Source organism: Macaca nemestrina, chromosome 2, assembly GCF_043159975.1.
Source record: "Macaca nemestrina isolate mMacNem1 chromosome 2, mMacNem.hap1, whole genome shotgun sequence".
NCBI classification, from domain to species: domain Eukaryota; kingdom Metazoa; phylum Chordata; class Mammalia; order Primates; family Cercopithecidae; genus Macaca; species Macaca nemestrina.
In genome coordinates this window covers 126,083,148-126,102,945 of record NC_092126.1, presented here as the reverse complement: position 1 = coordinate 126,102,945, position 19,798 = coordinate 126,083,148, and the positions used below count along the sequence as shown (strand labels likewise).

The following is a 19,798-nucleotide window of genomic DNA, read 5'->3' as shown; positions in this document are numbered from 1 at the left end:
AACAACAAAAAAATAATTATTAAAAATAAATGTTCCTGAGCCCCACTTCTAACCTGTGAACCAGAAAGAGGAAGAGGTCAGAATCTTTGTATTTAAATAAGCACTGCAGGGGATTCCTGAACATTTGCCAGCTGGAGAGCCAAGCATTTTAACCAATGTCCTCAGATTTGAGGAGTCTCCTCAACTGCTCCCTGAAAGGTGAGTGTGCAAATGGGGAGGACTTCAGACTCTATCTCTCTCCCTCTTTCTCTTGATTTTATCCCAGTTGTCAGTGGACCCCACTGGTGGTGATTTTATGGGCTAAGAACCCCTGTGGCCTATTGCTCTCTGCCGTGGAAGGAAGGGACGCAACCAAATATTGTTGCCTTAGTACCAGCCTACAGTCTAGGTGGTTCCCCCTGACACAAGCATTTTCACTAAATAAACTCTACCTGTTTGGGTCCTTGATGTTTAATTTGGTGAATTGGCAATGTAAGTTTCACTTACAAGCTACTCCTTTTAAGCTAAAACTAAAAATGCTTCACTTTACCTTTCCCTGTGTATGGTTTGGAAAGTTTGAGACAATCTCTCAATTTCTATCCGATTAGATAATGAAGTCTTCAAATAAAAGAATATTAATCCAGAATAATTCAATGCCACAGTTTATCAAACAACTAAATTATTCTTACATGATTCATAAAGACCTTTTTTACCCTCATAAATGGACCTCGGCCATGCAAGTTGTTGGAAGTGAAATCCGTTTCTCCTAGAGAGCTGGCCAGCATTCCTTTGCCTGGTCTGCCTCCATCTATTCCCAGATGTGTCTTTGTCTTTGACCTGTGGGACTGTGCCCTCGTTCTCCAAGGAGAGCCCATGCAAGGTCACACATCACATTCTTCAGATTCAGTCCCCAGGAATTGTTGCTTTTTCTAAGACTGATGGCCTTGCAGCACATGTGGGTCTTCACTTTGTGGATGTTCACTTTGCTTTCTCCTCTCTTGGCTCTCTTTCATCTGTCGCTGTTCTATCTCCTTCTTGCTTTCTTTGGTGTGTCCTCAGCCTCTGGTGCTTTCTGAAAAAGCCCTGTTGCTTTCTGCTGCTGTGCTTGTCATTGCTGCTGTTGCTTTAGATGTTTCTCTTTGCCCTTACTCACTCCAAAATTAGGCTTCATTTTATTGTTCATAATGACTCTTAAGAGATCTATTAGTGAGGGCCAGGCCCTGGATTCATGCTTTGGTGCAGTGTAGCACAATGGTTATAGTCATCAGCTCTGGAGTCAAACAGCAGAGGTCAAAAGCCAGCTCTGACACATACAAGCCAGTTTTGTGTCCATGGGCTAGTTACCACCTTCCCCATGACTTAGTTTCCTCATCTATAAAAATGGAATAACAGTACTTACATCATAAGGCTGTTGGGAGGATTGAATAAAAATATAAAAACTTCCTCATGTCTTTCCATCTCTACATCTAAATAACTGCACAGTGGAGAGGGCTGTCCACTTCCCCAAAGTAACTCCATGAACTGACTTTCTGACAGTAGCTCCAGAAATACAGTATCCCCACCCCAGCAGCAGACCCTGGGGGAGGGGGAAGGCTTGGGGCTAGTAAAAGTGATGCCTGGTCATGTCTGTCCTGGCATTCCCTGACTGTAGCAAAATAGCTTATTCCTAAGGATACCACGAGACTAGGCTACAGGTCTATTGATCCTCTCTTCCTTTTAACTCTTTATTGCTCACTTTTCAGGCTTAAAGCAACTCTCAGAGCTCTTCTTCCTCCTCCTTCCCCTTTCAGAATTTTCCTTTTTATTGTGCTGTTCATTAGGTTTATCAGGTTTTCCCAGCTTGCTAGCTACACATCATCGTACCAAATTACGTATTTTAAAACTTTCCATACAAAATTAAGCAAAATAGTCCCTTATAATAAAAGCCACCAAAATCTTTTAGTAAAGCTTTATTAGTGTGATATTATCAGACCCTCCATATAAAGAGGTAGCTATTTATTATCCTAAATCCCTGGCCATTCCAAGTGCAAAACTACCAACAGACACCCGTGCTTGCAGCATAGACACCTCAATAAATAGCACAATGAAGAAGTCTTAATGTTACCAGAAATCTTTTCCAATGACAAATATCAAACAGATTACTGGCTGGACCTCATTGGAAATTTGAGGATGCTCATCACTCATTCATTCCCCTCTTAGTTTTTAATAATTGAGGAGGTGATGAGGAACCTGATGAAGATATGAAGTATTATTTCCAGCTAGAGAGTACCCAGTGATCTAAAACACAGGCTTCTGGAATATGTTGATGGACACAACATAGCTTTGGCCCGAACCCAAAGAGAAGTTTCCACCTACTTCTCTCTAAATTTTAACCTTGAGAACTGCCCATGGAAACAGATGGATCTAGAGCATATTCATTTATTAAACAATTATTTGTATACCCACTATGTGCCATGCACTATTCTAGGCACCAGGGATACAGCAGTAAGCAAAACAGACAAAAACTACCTGCACTTATGAAGCAAAGCAAATTATGTAGTTTGCTAAAAAGTAATAAGAGCAATAAAGAAAAATTAAGCAAGATAAGAGATAGGTCACTAGAAGTGGAGGTCAAGGAAGGTCTCAACAGGAATGTGATGTTTAGGAAAAGACACAAAGGAGATAAGGTGCGAATCATGCAGATACCTGAAAGAAGAGTGCTCCAGGCACAGAGAAGAGCAATTGCAAAAGTCCTGAGGTGAGCACATGCCTGAGTGTTCAAGGAACAGCAAGAGGCCAGTGTGCCTACAATGAAGTGAGTACATGTGTGCATGGAGGGAGAGAGAGAGTATTAAGAGAGGAGGTTAGAGGTGGCAGAGGAACAGTTCATGGGGGCCTTTCAAGCCTTGTCAGAACCAACGCTTTTCCTCTGAGTGGAACACAGAACTGCTGGCAGGTTTTGAGCAGAAGAGTAACATGACCTGACTCTAGTGCTAAATCCAGGACTCTGGCTGCCTTGTGAGGACAGAGGCAGACAGGTCAGATAGGAGGCTATTAAAATAATCCAGGGATGATCGTGGGTACATTTGTGATGGCCGCAACTGGAGATGGAAGAAATGGTCAAATTCTGGTAAGGTCCTAACGGTAGAACCATCAGAATTTCATGATTCATTGGAAGTGGGCAGTGAAAGAAAGTAAAGAGTCAAAATTGACCCCAAGATTGGGGGCTTGAGCAGCAAGAGAGATGGGCTCAGCTTTGCTGAGGAGGTCAGGGAGAAAGACCAGTGTTGGGTTTCACAAGCTTGGGATGTCTATCAGATATCCATGGGGAGAAGTCAAGAAAGATATTCAAGCCTGGAGTCCAAGGGAGAGGTTCAGGTTGGAGGGAGAAATGTGACGGCCATCAGCGTACTCATGGTACTTAAAGGCTGGATGGCATCACCATGAGAGAGGGTGTAGCTAAAGAAGAGAAGAAGGGCAAGGACGGAAGGCCGGGGCATGCCAGCATTTAAAAATCAGGAAGAGGAGGAGCCACCAGAAAAGACTGAGGAACAGCAGCCAGGAAGGTAGAAGGAAAGTAAGGGTTCCAGAAAGCTAAGTAAAGAAAGCATCTTGAAGAGAGGGGAGTGCAAATGCTGCTGATAGGTGGATGGGCCCAATAAAATGAGGACTTTGAATGAGTCATTGGATTCAGCAATGTGGAGGTCACTGGTCATTCAACAATGTGTCCACTGAAACCTGGACAAGTTTCAGTGAGGCAGCCGCCTGATTAGAGGCGTTGTAAGGCAGAAAAGGAGGGGAGAGACCCTTGCTACTCAACATGGGGCCCTCATACCAGCACCATCTGCATCATCTGGGAGCTTCTTAGAAATGCTGCACCTCAAGCTCAGTTCCAGACCTACTGAATCAGAAGCAGCATTTTAACAAGATGCCCAGGGGATTCATATGGGTACTAAAATTGGAAAAGCCTTGGTAGAGATTTCCCTTCATTGTAAAGAGAAGAGCAATAGGACAGTAGCTGAAGGAAGAGATGGGGTAAAGAGAGGTTTTTGTTGTTGTTCTGTTTGTGTTTAAAGATAAGGGAGAAAGTAGTATGTTTATAAGTGTCCCCCAAGCAGGCAGCCTGCTTGACAGTTCTATCCCCATCAGGACACAAAAAGGTAAGATCCAGGCTCAGAAATACTTCTTCAACATCACGGTCCCACTCTGTGGCCAAGTGAGTCTCAGATTTCCCATTCTAGGTTAATTGCTACCCCCGTTCTTCTGTCCCAAGGAAAAGCAGCAGAAACTGCTCTTTCAAGGACTGAGTCCAGTTGAGAACATCACAGCTCAGCTTAGTAGAAGTTGTTACTCCCTTTTCTTCCAGGTTTGGAGGGTGGCCGAGCCTTCTTCAATGCCGTCAAGGAGGGAGACACCGTGATATTTGCCAGTGACGATGAACAAGACCGCATCCTGTGGGTCCAGGCCATGTACCGGGCCACGGGGCAGTCACACAAGCCTGTACCCCCGACCCAAGTCCAGAAACTCAACGCCAAGGGAGGAAATGTGCCTCAGCTGGATGCCCCTATCTCTCAATTTTGTAAGTAAATATGCCATTTTACAAAAATAGCTCAGTAAAGTAAACCTTCCAAAGTTGAATTAGAAAACCTAGTTGCTTTTGTATTTAAAATTTATAAAATCATGTTTCCTGAAAACATATAGTGAATTCAGGGGAAAAGTTGGGACAAATGTTAGATGAAAGTAATTTTAAAGTGCAATACTTGACCTTCTCCCACAAGGACTAAATGAAGGAAAGTGTATTTTAGGTGAATTTTTATCTCTGTTTTGGTGAGAGTACAGAATTCACAGCCAAACATGTATTTGTTTGAGTCCTTCAAATATAGTAGATTATGTATGTCCTTGCTTCATTTCTTCCTATTAAAAGTAATTTAAAAATAGGGTTGATTTGAAATCAACTTAAATCTGCAATTTAGAACCATTTAAAAATAAATGATGACATTATCACATGCAGTGGAAAAAAAAAAAAAAAACCACAAAACATGGTACCTAAAATCCCATTCCGAGCTAAAATACCAGAGACCCAAAAATGAGACTGTCTCCTTAAACAGCCCCAGTTCATATTCAAGTTTTTTCTCCTCTTACCTCTGCGTACATTTAATTTCTTGTCCCTTTTCCATGTCTTCTTGCTACCTAAAATGGCTTTTATCTATCAATACTTCTGATACACAGGGTGAGGTGAAAGCCAGTACATGTTTGGAAATATTTATTAAAACAAAGAAAATGGAGATATAAAGTAATTCATTTTTGTTCCAAACATTCATTCTAAATAGAGTCTTTTGCTTTACCCTGAATATCAAGTCAATTAGAGATAACACGGGTACAAGTAATTTTTAGCAATAATCATGATGATTTATTACTTTAGTATGGAACTCACTCATTCATTCTAGGTCATTGAGCAACTGTCTAGAAATCAGACATGTTAATGAGAGGGACAGACAAGGTACCAGCTCTTATAATACCTGCATCCCAATGGGGAGGCCTAGATAGTAAACAAGTGAACAGATAAATAAGAGAGCTTCAGACACTGGTAAATACCATGAAGAATGTCATTTAGTGGTGACTGAGTGAGAAGGAGAGACATTAGACAATCAAAGAAGTTTTCCCTGAGTTTCAGTTCAGATGATAGGTAGTCAGCCCCACAAATATTTGAGGAAAGAGAATTGAAGCTGAAGGAAAAGCAAATGCAAATGCAGAGACTTAACCTCTAACACAGTGCTTGCACGATCTCTCCTCTGTTGCTCTTAAACAGAATATGAAAGTGGGTGGAATAATTTTGCAACTATAACTACTAAGTAGAGGTAAACTTGCAATTTGTTGAATTCTACTGCCATGTCCATTTCTGTCCAACAAGACTATATTCTTACATCTTGCAACACCCTTGTTGATCAGGAAATACAACTTCTTTTGGATCGCAAATTCTATTTATCGGATGCTCCCAGGAATTCCTGTCCAGTACTGATGGTGATGCATGCCCTTTTGGAACAGTGTAAATAATCATATAATTGCTGTGAGTTTCCACACAGAAAATCATGAAAGAATAACAAAGATTGGGGTAAGACTTGAGGGAAAAAGAGTAGCCTTCTGCCCACACCTACCACCAAGTTCTCCACTGTTGTATTCTCTAACATCTTCCTGCATTTAGGTTTACTTGAGAGCAGTAAAGAGAGTAATAGTTATTAGTTGAGATAAATCATACCCAGTATTTGTTTAATTGTTGTGTTTTTTTAAAAAAAAAGTAAGACAAAAATCCCTCCTTTCACCTTGCCCAACATGCTCCTTTGTAACACATTTGGAAACAGCACATCCTATCATAACCTCTTGAAAAGGAATTACCTGTGTATCAGAAAAAAATTCTAACTATAATCACCATTCAAATCAACCTCATAAAGCATGTATCTCAGGTGATATTTGGAAAATACTGGTCTTATTTCCAAATAATCTTCATTTCTTCTAAAGTCATTTCACCCTACATTCAGTGTCTCTGTTCTATCATCTGCCCAGATTAAGAAACTGCTACATAGTTTGCTATTGACCCCACTTTTTCCTCACCAGTATAAGACGAAGGACATTCAGGAGTAAAATTAGAGACAAGACACTGATTAAAAAAGAAAACCTGTGATGGAAGGTGCTGAAGAAGAGATGTCTCTTCATGGAAATGCATGGGGGCTCTTGATGTAGATTTCTCTCTGTGGATAGGATTCGTTTAGTTGTGAAATTAGAATGCCAGTTGTTAGGCATCAGCAGAAAGATTCAATTGAATACACACAGCTTGATGTGTATCACTACTCTAGTTGAAATAAGGAACTTTTATTAAATGGAGCATCCGAAGCAAACTCCTAAGAGTTAGAATTTGGGGGGGTAAATGATATCATCCCTAGGGAATATGTAAAGTAGGCTGAGAGATGAGTGAGAAAGCCAGATCATGCATGCCTCTGGGATTTATCAGTACCTGGTGGTAGATAAATCTACCTTCTTCTGTACTGTCTCCTTTATTACTGCCTAGGAATGGGAGTTCTCCAGAGAGCATGAGGCCCTGCTACATCTACCAGGTTCTAAAAGAACAAGCCACTACAGTCAGCTATGGAGACTGTGTAATACAGGAAACACCTTGCACATACACAAAAATGTGAATGCACCCATTGAGTTCTGCAGTGCCCAATCTGCACAACTGTACACAGTGGCCATGTAATAAATGGCAGCCCTCACCCAGAACTTCAGTCCAATAGTGTGGATCCCAGTCATCCCATGGTTACTTTATTATCCCTGCAACAGAGCCTCAATACTGCTCCAAATTCTATCTATTGCTAGTTTAAGCACTTAATAAAAACTGCAGCCAGAGTACCAGCCAGTGTGGCTTCTGTTCCTATAACTTACAAGCCAGCAGAGACAACCAGTTAGGATTTAATCAACCCAACCTTTATGCCTGAGCATCTGCAAAAAGATCACGAAAGGAACCAGGAATTTTACATTCCATGGTATCATTGGGTAGTTATGCACAGCAACCAAAAGGGAAAAAAGTGGCTAAATATGAGGGAATATAGTCTTCCCTCAGTAACCATGGGAAATTGGTTCCAGGATCCCCTGTAGAAACCAAAATCCATGAATTTTCAAGTCCGTTTTTAAAAATGGCATGGTATTTTCATATAACTTATAAACGTCCTCCTATATAATTTGAAACATCTCTAGATTACTTATAATACTGGATACAATGCAAATGCTCTATAAGTAGTTATTACACTGTGTTGTTCAGGGAATAATGACCAAAAAAAAGTCTGTACATGTTCAGTACGGATGTAATTTTTTTCTGAATATTTTCAATCCACCGCTGGTTGAATCCATGGATGCAGAACCCATAGATACTGGAGAGCTGACTGTATATCATAATTATTAGTGGAGTCTGCCATAGAAGGTCATAATTACTTCACAGCTTCTGTAATTTGTAAAATTCGAACCGTCACTACTAAATAGATCAAGCCTTACGCATGGGTAACTCAGTCAAACCCACAGTGTTGATTCATACTTACGGTAACCAACTCATCCTAGTTTGCTCAGGACGTCTCTCCTTTTAGCACTGAAAATCCTGTGTCCCAGGAAACCCCTCAATCCTGAGCAAAGCAGGACGGATTGGTCACCAGGTACTACCAAGCAAGAAAGATGAAAAACAGTCATAACATAGTTGTAAAGAGCAAATTTTCATTCTTCACTTACATTTGGTTGCCAATCTATACATTGATTTATTTTAATCGAGTCACATCACAAAAATTAAGTCAATCACAGATTCTCTAGCTAACAAAAAATGTAAAAAAGAAAAATCAAGTATTGCATTTTAAAAAGGTTTCCTTGACTGCCAAAAAGGTAAGGGTCATTGTTAAGTACTGAACTCTGCACACATCTCATTAAATCTTATTTTTGAATATTTGTTCAAAGTACTTGCCATTCTTGCTAGTGAATAATTTGTAAGAGCAACAGTCTTTCAGTGACTTAACTCTATAATCACTTTATTAGTATTTACAAGACAAAAGGAAGCTACATAGAAATGGAAAACTACATAGAGAAGGGAAGCAATATAGAAATATTTTTGGGGTAGAGAAAAATAAACACTCCAGTCTTGTCATGTCGCTGTCTGTTTAAGGGAAACTTAAGAATGGACCATTTTTATAGTTTGGAAAACTTGGGAGTAATTGTGAGTTTATTTGGGTCTTTCTAAATTAAGTTTAACAGTTTTTATTTTTTGCAATTTCAAAAGCTCAATTTTAAAATGAAAAGACACGTCGAGAAGAGTGGAGTGGGGTATTTATGTGGAATTGTAAAAACTGAAAAAATAGATCCTGCTATTCATTAGTTTGTGTGTGACTCTACAGAGATTTTTGGGAGGGTTTCACCAACCTTTAACACTTTTTTGTTCTTTTGTAGTTTTTTTGTGTGTGTCATTGTTGATTTATTTTTTTCTTTTTTGTTAAAATTTAACAAAATTAAGTCAGTACCTAGCTATACAATGCTTTTAAACAAATACTTGCAATTCTCCAATTTTTAAGGCCAATGCTTCTTACGTTGGAAACGATGTCCAAATCTGTAGTTGAGTGTTCCACGATTTACTATGCCGCGTGGCCTCTCGTTGAGATACCTTATCCCCTGTCCATTATGTGTTAGTGGAACAGTAAAAATTAGTACCTCAGTTCTCATTTGGATTAGGGTGGGTTGGGGGGAAGAGGGTATTTTAAGCTTTGACATTTGGTCAATGGTTATTTAATATATCACTTGCAATGAGTCATTTTAATGTCTGTTTCTCAACTAATAACTGTTAATCCCATCATAGAACCCCAAAGTTGGGTATTTTTGAGAATTGTTCTATTTTTTGCTACCACCTGAACGTCTTCAACAGTTAGGGGGATTTGGGTTACTGTTGGTTTGGGGGAGGTTGATTTTGTTTTTGTTTTGTTTTGTTTAAGTTTTCTTGTTCAATCTTTGCTCGAACCCAAGAACTTAGGCTGCTAGGTTAGAACTCCTGTCTGCTTTCCTGAGCCTTGTTGCTAGTCTTTATGTTATTCTGGTTTGTTCCTTCTTACCCTGCTAACTTCTAGCTGGACTGAAGGGTAAGTGCTCCCCTATAGCTAGCACAGCTCAGATAATCAGACTAGATTATCTGACACCTGCAATGTGCTTCCCTCCCCCTTAAATCTTCCTCATGTCTAGACTTTGTAGTACAACTTTTCATGTTATTTTCCTGACCTTAGGTTTGAAATGTAAGCTTCCATACTGAAACTAGGATGCATGTGATGTGTGCATAATTGCCTCCTCTCCTTGGCTTTCATATTGGCATCAAATGATCCTCTGAGTAAAGCCAACCATTAACATCTAATTTTTTGTTCATTCCAAGAATATTAATTAACATCACAACAAAATGGCAAATAATACCTTTGTTTCATGGAATTCACAGCTACCTGACTGCTTAATGCCTGAAAACAGATCATTTTGCACTCTGATAATGTGCTGTTGTTGTTGTTGTTGTTTTTCCTTTCCCATTCCAAAGATTCGAATGGTCAGAGTACCAATGGTGTGGTAACCATGGATACTTTAAAAAATAAGTGGGGTAGGAAACCCAGAGATGTTAACTGAGCAAGACTGGAAGAAATTGCAAAATACAATTAAGAAAGCAAATGCATTATTTGAACACTAAAGAATTCATTCTATCTGGCTTAAGGGTGTGCTCTAATGTAAGATCCAATAGAGGATTAATTTGGAAAGGAGAGCTACGATACATGGAACTACCACACACAAAAACAGGAAATTAAGGACATGACTGAATCCATGTCGCTCATTTACAAATGCTTTGGATTCACAGTCTTACAATGCCAAGGAGGGTTTGAACCTCTGGTCTCAAATGTCATTCTGCTACTCCCCCAAGAACAATGACAACAATAACTTTTCTGACATCATTTGTATTTGTATTAATTTTTCTAAAAATGCCCATGTAAGAGAAAAAGGAAACTTAAAAACTTTAGAAAAATCTTTCTCTTCACTATTTGAGTTATTAATAAAAAAGAACACACACTTCCTTAATTTACGTAGGAAAAAGCTATCAACCAAAAATGTGTTGAGGAAAGACTTGGCATGAGAGGGAGTTAGAAAAATTGGTCAAGAGAGCAGGCAACTATGTATTTGAGTATTCTGAATGCCAATTTAGAAGAACTAGGTCATATCATTTCTCCTGACCATTTAATAATAGCCTTTTCTTCAAATTCTTTTTGTTTCCTTCTTTAATTTGCTTTTTCCTCCCTTTCTTTTTTCTTTTATTTTGCATAAATGTACCCCTGGCTAGCAGACAGACTTTTTTCACCACTTCAAGCAGATACTTAATTTAACTTTACTTTCCTTGAATGTCTGATGAGGCATTTTAAAAGGTTTCTCATAGAATGTAAACTTAGCGGGAATTTAGGATTTTGCTATAGTTTTTTTAAAGAATGAAAGAAAGGATGGATGAATAGATGACTGAATGGATTCTGTTCTAAACAAATATACATGTATTTTGCACAACAATGCATTGCTATCCTAGTGGATTTTTAAACAGTTGTTTGCTTTAATTCCTTTCTATAGTTTTATCTCATAAAATTTGCTATATCTTCTTATATTGTCAACTTGCAGTTGCTATGTTGCAGTAATGCAATATCAAATAATTAATTCAATATTAATGTAATTTGGATGACCCAAAACCATACTGTAAATCATGTCCCTTTTCATTGTAAGAGTAAATCACTTTTTAAAAGAATAGATTCCCACAATCAGGTCTAAAATTTTCCAAACACCATGATTTGATCTAAACAGACCATATTAAATGAAGGTTTACCTCACTGTTAACTACTTCAGACATATTTAACATATTATTCACTAGTTAATTAATTGAGTATTTTCATGCCATACAGTGATTTCTAGTAAGATTATTAATCAGGTATAGACAATTTATTTTTGCTCCTGTTAGAGTGAATGTAAAAACATCGAGTACTCTGTAAGTTAATATAACTACAGCAGGGAAAAACTAAAATCATTTATTTATTTTGCTTGAGATCACTGACAAAATCTCTGTTATGATTTTTACTCAAAGCAATTGTCTGACAATTATAGAAATTAACATTGAAATAAACATCACACACTTATCCTTTTGGGGGTATTGCCATAGTAGTTTTAAATTCAAGATTTCTGCATGATGCAATGTGAGCCTTGAGAGCTTCCAAAGAAACCATCCTCTCTTGGCCATTCATATTACCCCAGTTTAGCTGAAGGGACCACGAAGCAATTAAGTTGTTTCTCAATTAAGTGGTCCATTTGTGCCTCTGGGCAGCAGGCACGTGAGGACCAGTCTTTTGCTTGCTGTGCAGAGCTCAGGCAGGGCACAACATCCCCTGGTTACTTGAGTATTCCAAGAAAAGCTCTTCTAGAAAAATCCATAAACAACCAGCTGCCATCAATCATTGTCATTTCTTTATTTCATGTCTTCTGATGAGGCTGACTATTGTCATTGTTCGTTATTGTCCAAACCATACATTCCCTCTTGTACTGTCAAGCAGATATGACAAGCACACATTTTCCATATAAGAGAGATACAAAGTCACCTTTTAATTTGCAGTTTGGGTTCACAGATGACTTTAGAGTTGCATTAGCTATTCTCTTGCCTCTAGCATCCATCAGGAGTAGCAACAGCCATAACTGTGCTCTAAATTTCAATGTTAAAAGAGCTACCTCTAGCTTATTACAAAAGGGATTCATGAGAGAGAAGAGCCTCTTTCAGACAATTTGTTAATAATATAATCATAATTATTTTCAACAGTGAATTTTTCACTAGCCCTGAAAAATTTCCAAAATGTAATATTACAAAATAAAAAGGTAGATTTGACCTTCTACCTTCAATCCCTAAGCTGTTGGAATAATAGGAAAATTTCAATAAAATGAAAATTTGAAAACTATATTATTCTTCCTGGAAAATTACAGTTATTTGCTAGACATTATTGCAAGCCTATCTAAGAATATATATGTTAGAAGCAAGATCACATCAAGTATGCTTGATATTGAGATAACAGATCATGAAAAATAGTATATGGTTTTTCATTTGTAAGGGAGGAAAAAAGGAAAAGTCTATCAAACATGAAATGAACCCAAATATCAAGATCAAAGAACAACATAAATGACAGAGTAGTCAATTAGGGACCATATCACTTGAATTTTAATAAAGTAGATTAAATGAGATGAGACTATAAAACCCACATAATAGTATCACTTTAGGAACCAGTGTTTTCCCAACATTCCTTAAATGTCAAGTCAAAATTGTTTCCAAGCAAACTTGGGGCAAGGTTTAGACTAGTTTCTGCTTGAAAGTGCACCTGCTCTCCATAAGTCTGTATGTTCATCACCTGCATCTGTGTCATGGATACCATTGACAGTTCTTGAAGTTTCTTAATGTAGGTACCAATATCAGCGTTATCCAACCAAGCTTAGTTTGCAGTCAGTCTCCTATGCCCATGTCATAAAGGACTAAAAAATCCTTATGCAAGTAAACCCCCGAAGTGAAACAGGTAGCAATGTTTGCAAGGTGTGTTGAATTATGCCCTAGCTGCAGAGCCTATAAAATCACATAGCTCACTCTCAGTACATCAGTACATCTGGAGCCCTTGAAGACCAAGCAGGACGTAGGAACTACTTCCTAAGGCTAGGTCTGACAAAGGTAAAGATGATTGAAATTGGTTCTTAAAATGTCAATCTTTGATTTCTAGAAAAATACAGCTAACGAAAAAGAGCATAGGATGCATCTCCCGAAGCAAGAGATCATCCAAACATCACTGGGGTTTTAAGCAGCCACTTTACCCTCCTAATTCCTTTTTGCTTAACCTGATGTTCACATTCATTTTTATTCTCTTGACACATGCCAAATATTGGCAAAGGAAGTGATCCCAGCATGTCCTGAATTCAGGAATTGACTCTTTCATACTTCTTGCTCTGGGCTGTTTTCCCTCTGCTAATGTCAACATTGGAGTTTTCTTTTGCTTTAATCAACCAATTCCAACTGTTTGTACAGGGAAAAATGGAGTTGCAAGAGCATTTTTTTTTTATGTTTGACACTGTGGAAGAACAGACCGGGACAGTGCAAGAATGACTGTATGGTGTTGCTTGGGAAGCGCCCACAAGTTCTTTGAAACAGAATTTGGAACAGCTGGACCACTGCAGTGTTTTATTTTAAAATAGACAACATATGTAATGCATATGGTCCTAGACATGTATGGAGACACAGGCAGACAATCTGAATGGTATCCAAAGACACCTGCACCTAGAATTCTGTTTCCTTCTATAAGATTTTTTTCCCCTAAGAGCACATGTTCCTACTTTTGGATTTGCAAGATACCATCTGAATCCCCATGTGTGTGACTCCTTAATAAAGTCAATGAGAAGTTTCCTGGGATGAAGGTGTCAGAGTAAGTCAGTTAATAACCCCTCCTGAGGACCTGGCTCCTCTAAGAGCTGGCAGGGGAAATAACAGATTAGAAACTTGCCCTCATGGAACATGTTATCTACCAAGGGGTTCAATTTTATGTATGTGTCTTGACCACAGAGAAATTGGAAAATAACCCAGTGAAAACACAGAGACAGTATGTAGGAATTGGTTATACAGGGGCAGAAAAGAATTAAAGCAGAGAGATAGGGAAGGACTCCCAGCTTCCTAGAAATGATAAGGTTTAAGAAGCAAAGAAGGAATAGAACGTTAGCTATAAATGCAGAGATATCCTTGGCTCACTAACAACTTGAAACAAACTGGCTTTTCAAACACTAAAGATCCTGCTTGTTTACTCCTCGCTAATGTTTATCGAGCCCTTAATATATGCCAGGGCCCTAGGTACTTTCCAGGTGCTTCTCTTCAGATCCTCTCAACAGTCCTCTGAGGGTAGACTTGAATTTTACCTTCAATTTACAAATGAGGCCAAGGAGGCCCGGAGGCATTAAGCAACCTGCCTTGTATCACATACATAGTGGTGGCAGAGCTAGTCTCAAATCTAATCTTTGTGACCTGCCTATGCCCAGCCACTTAACCACTTGCTTTGCTAGCTCCCACTAAATAAGCTGTTTCCAATCAATGTAGTATATAAATATTCCATAAAATCAAGAAAGAAAAATATTTGTTAATAGAGTGAATTTCTGTATTTATTCTGATAAGATAAATTCTGATTTTAACAAATTTGTACTTAGTGCCTACTATGTGCCAGGTACTGTTCTAGGGCTGGGAATGTGGCAAAAACAAAAAATATGAAAACCCATGCTTGGATGAGCTTAAACATCAGATTATTTTCATTAGCACCTTGAAACAGCACTCCTGGCTTACTCCTCCTCCTTTTTTTAATAACATAATAAGCTCAGTAAATATAATAAACTCAATGAAACTCAAAGATTTTGTGGGAGCCAGCCACCCTTGTAAGCGCTCTTGAGTTGTTGGAACCATTAGAATAATGAGCCCAATTTTGAGTAAACGATAATTTGGGGAAAGTAAAATCCAGAGGCTGCTCGCTTTACTTGCTGGAAATTCCCACTACATTAAGCTCCATTCCACACATAGTGCGCAAGGGATCTAAGGATCATTAAGTTACAGCCTATGACAGCAGGAAGGGAACTGAAAATTCAGCTCCTTTTACACACAAGGAAACTGATGCTCAGAGAGATAAACAATTCAGCCAGCATCCTACAGTTATTTAAAAACAGAGCTCAAATTAAAATCCAGACCTCCTAAATCCAGTCCTAGGCTCATGCTACAAGTGGATGGGGAGAAAGAGGAGAGAAAGGAAGAAGGGAAAAGGAAGTTTTGTTTTGACATGGTTACTTTTTTGAAAACGAAAGCAGACTGATTTTAGGCTTTTCTGTAAGCTTGCTTTAAAATGTTAGTAAAAAACGAAATTGTTAGTTAGACTTACTCTTAGCCTAGAATTAGCACCACAAAGCCGCATTCATTGAGCCATTGTGATGGACTGGGGGGTGGGGAGTGGGTCTGAATCCAGGTCTCCATAGAGGAGCCAAGTTGCCTTTTCAGATCCATTTCCTGAGTGGCCAGCAAAGCGAAATAGGTCATCAGCAAAGTTTTCAAGAGTTTCAACAAACAAACAAAGAGTAAGAGACTTGAAACATGTGCCATATTTTTTTAACAGCTACAAAAGAGCCCCCTTCTCTCTAAGCTAAATGACCAGTTGTACCATCATAATTGAAGGCAATAAAATAGCCAAGCCAAACTGGCAGAGTAAGGCCCCGGCCGGTTTGTCAGCTTGCAGCCTTTTCTGAGAAATCGGAGAGCAAGAAGCTGCTGCTAGCCAAAATGCCTGATCTATCTGTTAAAATTGGGAGGCGAGGCATGGATGAGGCTTTTTATGAGGATGAAACAGCATGAGCAATTCGTGCGTACCCCACGCTTAGTTTTTCCTGAGTTAAATTGATTTGGGACTGACAGGTTGGAGGTGAGAGGGCAGAGTCTATCAAAGGGGATAGGGAAATGTCACCTGGATTGCAGGAGTGTCATTATGCCAGGGGAGACTACAGTTGGAGCAGGTTTAAGACACTTGCCTTGGGCCAGAGGAGTCACACACATGCCCTAGAAGCAGCTAGCTTTCCCGGGAGCAACAACTTCCTGGTCACCCTAAGTCAAAGAAGAAATGTAGTTTGGAGACCAAACAACCGAACTGAAAGAAGCCTCCTAGATGAAGCAGCCAACCTCAAGTTGAAAGCACTTTCCTGAGGATAAATCTAAGGCAGTTAATGCAGCAAGGAGGATTCTCTCAGATTCTCTAATATAATTCCTGCGCATTTGATATCCTTTCCAAAAGCTGTGTTTTATTATTCTAATGGAGCGATTTGGCTGTTAAAATACACATTCTTCAACTTGCCTTCTGGAACCCGTTGCTTCTGTGAGTCTTGGGCATAAACGACACAGCTCGTTCAAACACGGACCACTTGCTGCTTCTATGAAAAATGGCAACTTTTTTTTAAAAAATTCAAACAATAAGGAGGTATAAATCTGACAATACCATGCATTTAGGTTTGAGTGATTTATTAATACAATACCAGTAATAATAGGAGAAATCATCATCTGAAAGTCACACTGCTAACCATAACCCAAGCTTACAGCCATACCCCAAGCATGGGAGAGGAAATAAAAAAATAAGCTGCTTGGGACCGAGGCCACATATGAAAATATTATCCAAACTACTCCCAAGTCAGAAATCGGTTTTTCCCGTGTCCTGACAGCATCACTAGTTCCTGGCAGGTCCCCGTATTCCAGTAGAATGTTTCCTGCAAAAGGATGAATAAAATCTTTCGCTCGATTTCATACAAGATTCTTTTTCTCCATAGTCTGCATATCAGAAGAGTCAGTAAAGATGAGGTGGAGTGAGCCAATTTCTTTAATGGAGAGCACCTTCATTTCTACCTCTTTAGGATTTGCCTGGTCACACACGAGTTGAATTCTCTGAGTTATTTTGCCAGTTGAGTATAGTGTATTTTAGTTACACGTGTTGAGATTAATTAGTTAGCCCTTAGGAGGTTTTGCCTACAGCCTTCACCCCGTAAGGAAAAGTGTGAATACATTGAGACTATTAATTCACAATAAATGGCAGATCATAGCCCTTGCTGAGTAAATTTGTTTGTCTCTTTCCTAAGCTTTGCTAACTGAGTAAGCACACTATAAGGCAATGTCCTTGATTATCACAAACTAAATTCCCATTTAACTTAATCTCCAGGTTTCAATGAAAATCTTTTTTTTTATTTTTAATTTTGGAGGGTGGGGACTCAAACCTTTTATGAAACCAAATTGGCAACGCGGATTTGGAAGAAGAGGATATAAATATTGTCACTTTGCTGAAAATCAGCATAACCCTTTTTTCAGATAATCCCAATAATTGCAGAGAAATTGCTGTAGACATAACCACTGGAATGGCAGAATCTATTGAAAACCAACAAAGCTAAATAGGCTATCTTAAGCAAAGATCCGATCTGCTTTCAGTGTTTGGTGAAATGCAGGCGAAGTTACCGTCTTGTGCTTAGTTTTTAAAGAACAACATAAATGCACTGGAAATGTGATCATTTGATAAACATGTTGATGCCAATATATTTTTGCCTAAATGCAATAAACTCACCAGTAAGTGATGCAAGTTGACAATGGGAGGTAAAAAGAATATCTTGGGGATGTTGGTGGGAGGCAACGGGGAAACAGCTAACGTTCATAATGTCTAGTGAATTCCTGTGTATTTGAAATGTCAAAGAAAATGTGATGTGTTTCTCTAAATTGTGTCTCTCTCTACATGTATAAATGAACAGACGCAGATAGAGCTCAAAAACATGGCATGGATGAATTTATCTCTTCCAACCCCTGTAACTTTGACCACGCTTCCCTCTTTGAGATGGTACAACGCCTTACTTTGGATCACAGACTTAATGATTCCTATTCTTGCCTGGCAAGTATATTCTTTGGTCTACAGCAATTTAAACATAACATTTTTTTTCATTTAAATATTTATCTACCTTTATGTCAGAAGCTCTTTTCTCCATTACAGAATCCCTTTAACAATTATAAATGTGTTCCCGATTTCCTGGGTTGAGATAGTTTTACTTACCAAAGAAACAAGACTGAGCGGGAGGAAGTTATCAGTAGAAACAGATCCAATTCCCCAGCCTCCCTATCTTAGCTTCCCCCTTTTCAGCTGCTACATGAGAAATATTCCCAAGAGGGTAATCGAGTTTGGCACCTGCTTGTGGAGAACTTGTAAAAATTGCCTCAGTAGCTTAGAGTTTAAGATGCCCTTCCCTCCCCATCCCAGATCTGGTAATTCTATCTCATTAAATGAATGTATTCTCTTTGTGTATTTTCTTAAAGGTTAAAATGATTTGTAAATAAACTTTATTTTTCATAAGCTAAATTGATTTGGGTTTGTTTGTTTGGATGGCTTTTTTTTTTTTTCTTCACAATATTCACAGCATTTTTTCACCCTTTGAGGGAATTTTTTATGGTGCTTTAGTTATTTGGAAATTCAGCTATCTATCCAGCAGGAGTATCAATATTTCCTGAAATCCTATTTTAAAGCTAGATTTAAATGATTTAAATGATTTAAATTCAAGGGAGTGCTATTATATCTTTATTGGATTTCTGAAGATACATTTTTGGCTTTAAACTATCAAATTCAAAAGCCTAAAAAAAGACCCAATTTACTTCCTTCTCAAGCCATAAATTGTTATTTCATTTCTTAAAAGTAAATGCTATTAATCCCACTTTATAGATGAGAAAGATGAGGGAAAATGATGAAATGTCTTTATATAGAGGAAAATTCTCATCCCTGATTCTAAACACTGAAGTTGAGAAATATATGTCTATATAATATTTATACTACATAATAACTAAGGTTAACATATTACTGATACTAATACGTAAAATGACAATCTCTTTCTTTTTTCTAATTTTTAAATTTCTCTATTTTTTGTACCAAAAGCCAAGATATAAAAAAATGTAGATAAAATAGTCTTAAAAACAGAAACAGAATTATGTGGAATAATTTATTAATCTGTATCTCATGAAAGATTCATTGATTATCTCAGGTTTAGAATTCCTTCATCAAAAGAATCTGAACTTTGCCAAATTGGAAGGGAACACATCATTTTGACTTTAAAAAAAAAAAAAAAAAAAGTAAAAAGCTTACCTTGCATTGCAAGGCAATTTTTCTCAAATGTGTTTTGTACAATTACGTGATTGTTCACATAATTATAAATGGCATTCATGAAACTTGTAAGAATATGCCTTTGAACTTAAATCATTCCCTTTTATATGTAATTACTATTCCCTTAAGGAATTTTTTTGAGGTATATTATTTTCAAGACTTTTTCACATTATCATTTTTTAAAACAATTTTCTTTGAGATTCACTGTGAAGGAGAGTTTATAAATGCTTTCTTAAAAAATTAAACCAGAAATGAAATATTAAAACTTGCTTTCCATTAGTTACTTATAGGCTTAAAATTATGGTCCAGAATCTAAAATTAATTATGAATAGCATAAAATAGCTTCCTTCCCTGTTTGTATACCTGTATATATTAGTCATTATTCCAAAATTCCAGAAAATAACAGAAATTAAAAAGGACCTTATCTCCTGCCTCTATATATTCCATTTTCTCATTATTACAATCTTTTTTTCAGTTAGTTTTGGAGACCGACCAGCAGGGATACATAAATTTTTCTGTGTCTTCGACTGAGTTCCTAATTGATATTTCTTCAACTC

The 19,798-nt window shown here is 38.0% G+C and overlaps 1 protein-coding gene across 12 annotated transcripts in view; it reads left to right on the top strand.

Annotated features, from left to right (window-relative positions):
- The window catches only part of LOC105483175 (calcium dependent secretion activator), a 491,506-nt gene that overhangs the window by 332,577 nt on the left and 139,131 nt on the right, over positions 1-19,798 (top strand). For all 12 annotated transcript variants that reach the window (XM_011743930.3, XM_011743979.2, XM_071092026.1 and 9 more), the window contains exons 11-12: positions 4,325-4,537; positions 17,851-17,987. In XM_011743930.3, coding sequence (XP_011742232.1) covers positions 4,325-4,537; positions 17,851-17,987 — 350 coding nt within the window. The remainder of the gene's footprint in view (positions 1-4,324; positions 4,538-17,850; positions 17,988-19,798) is intronic.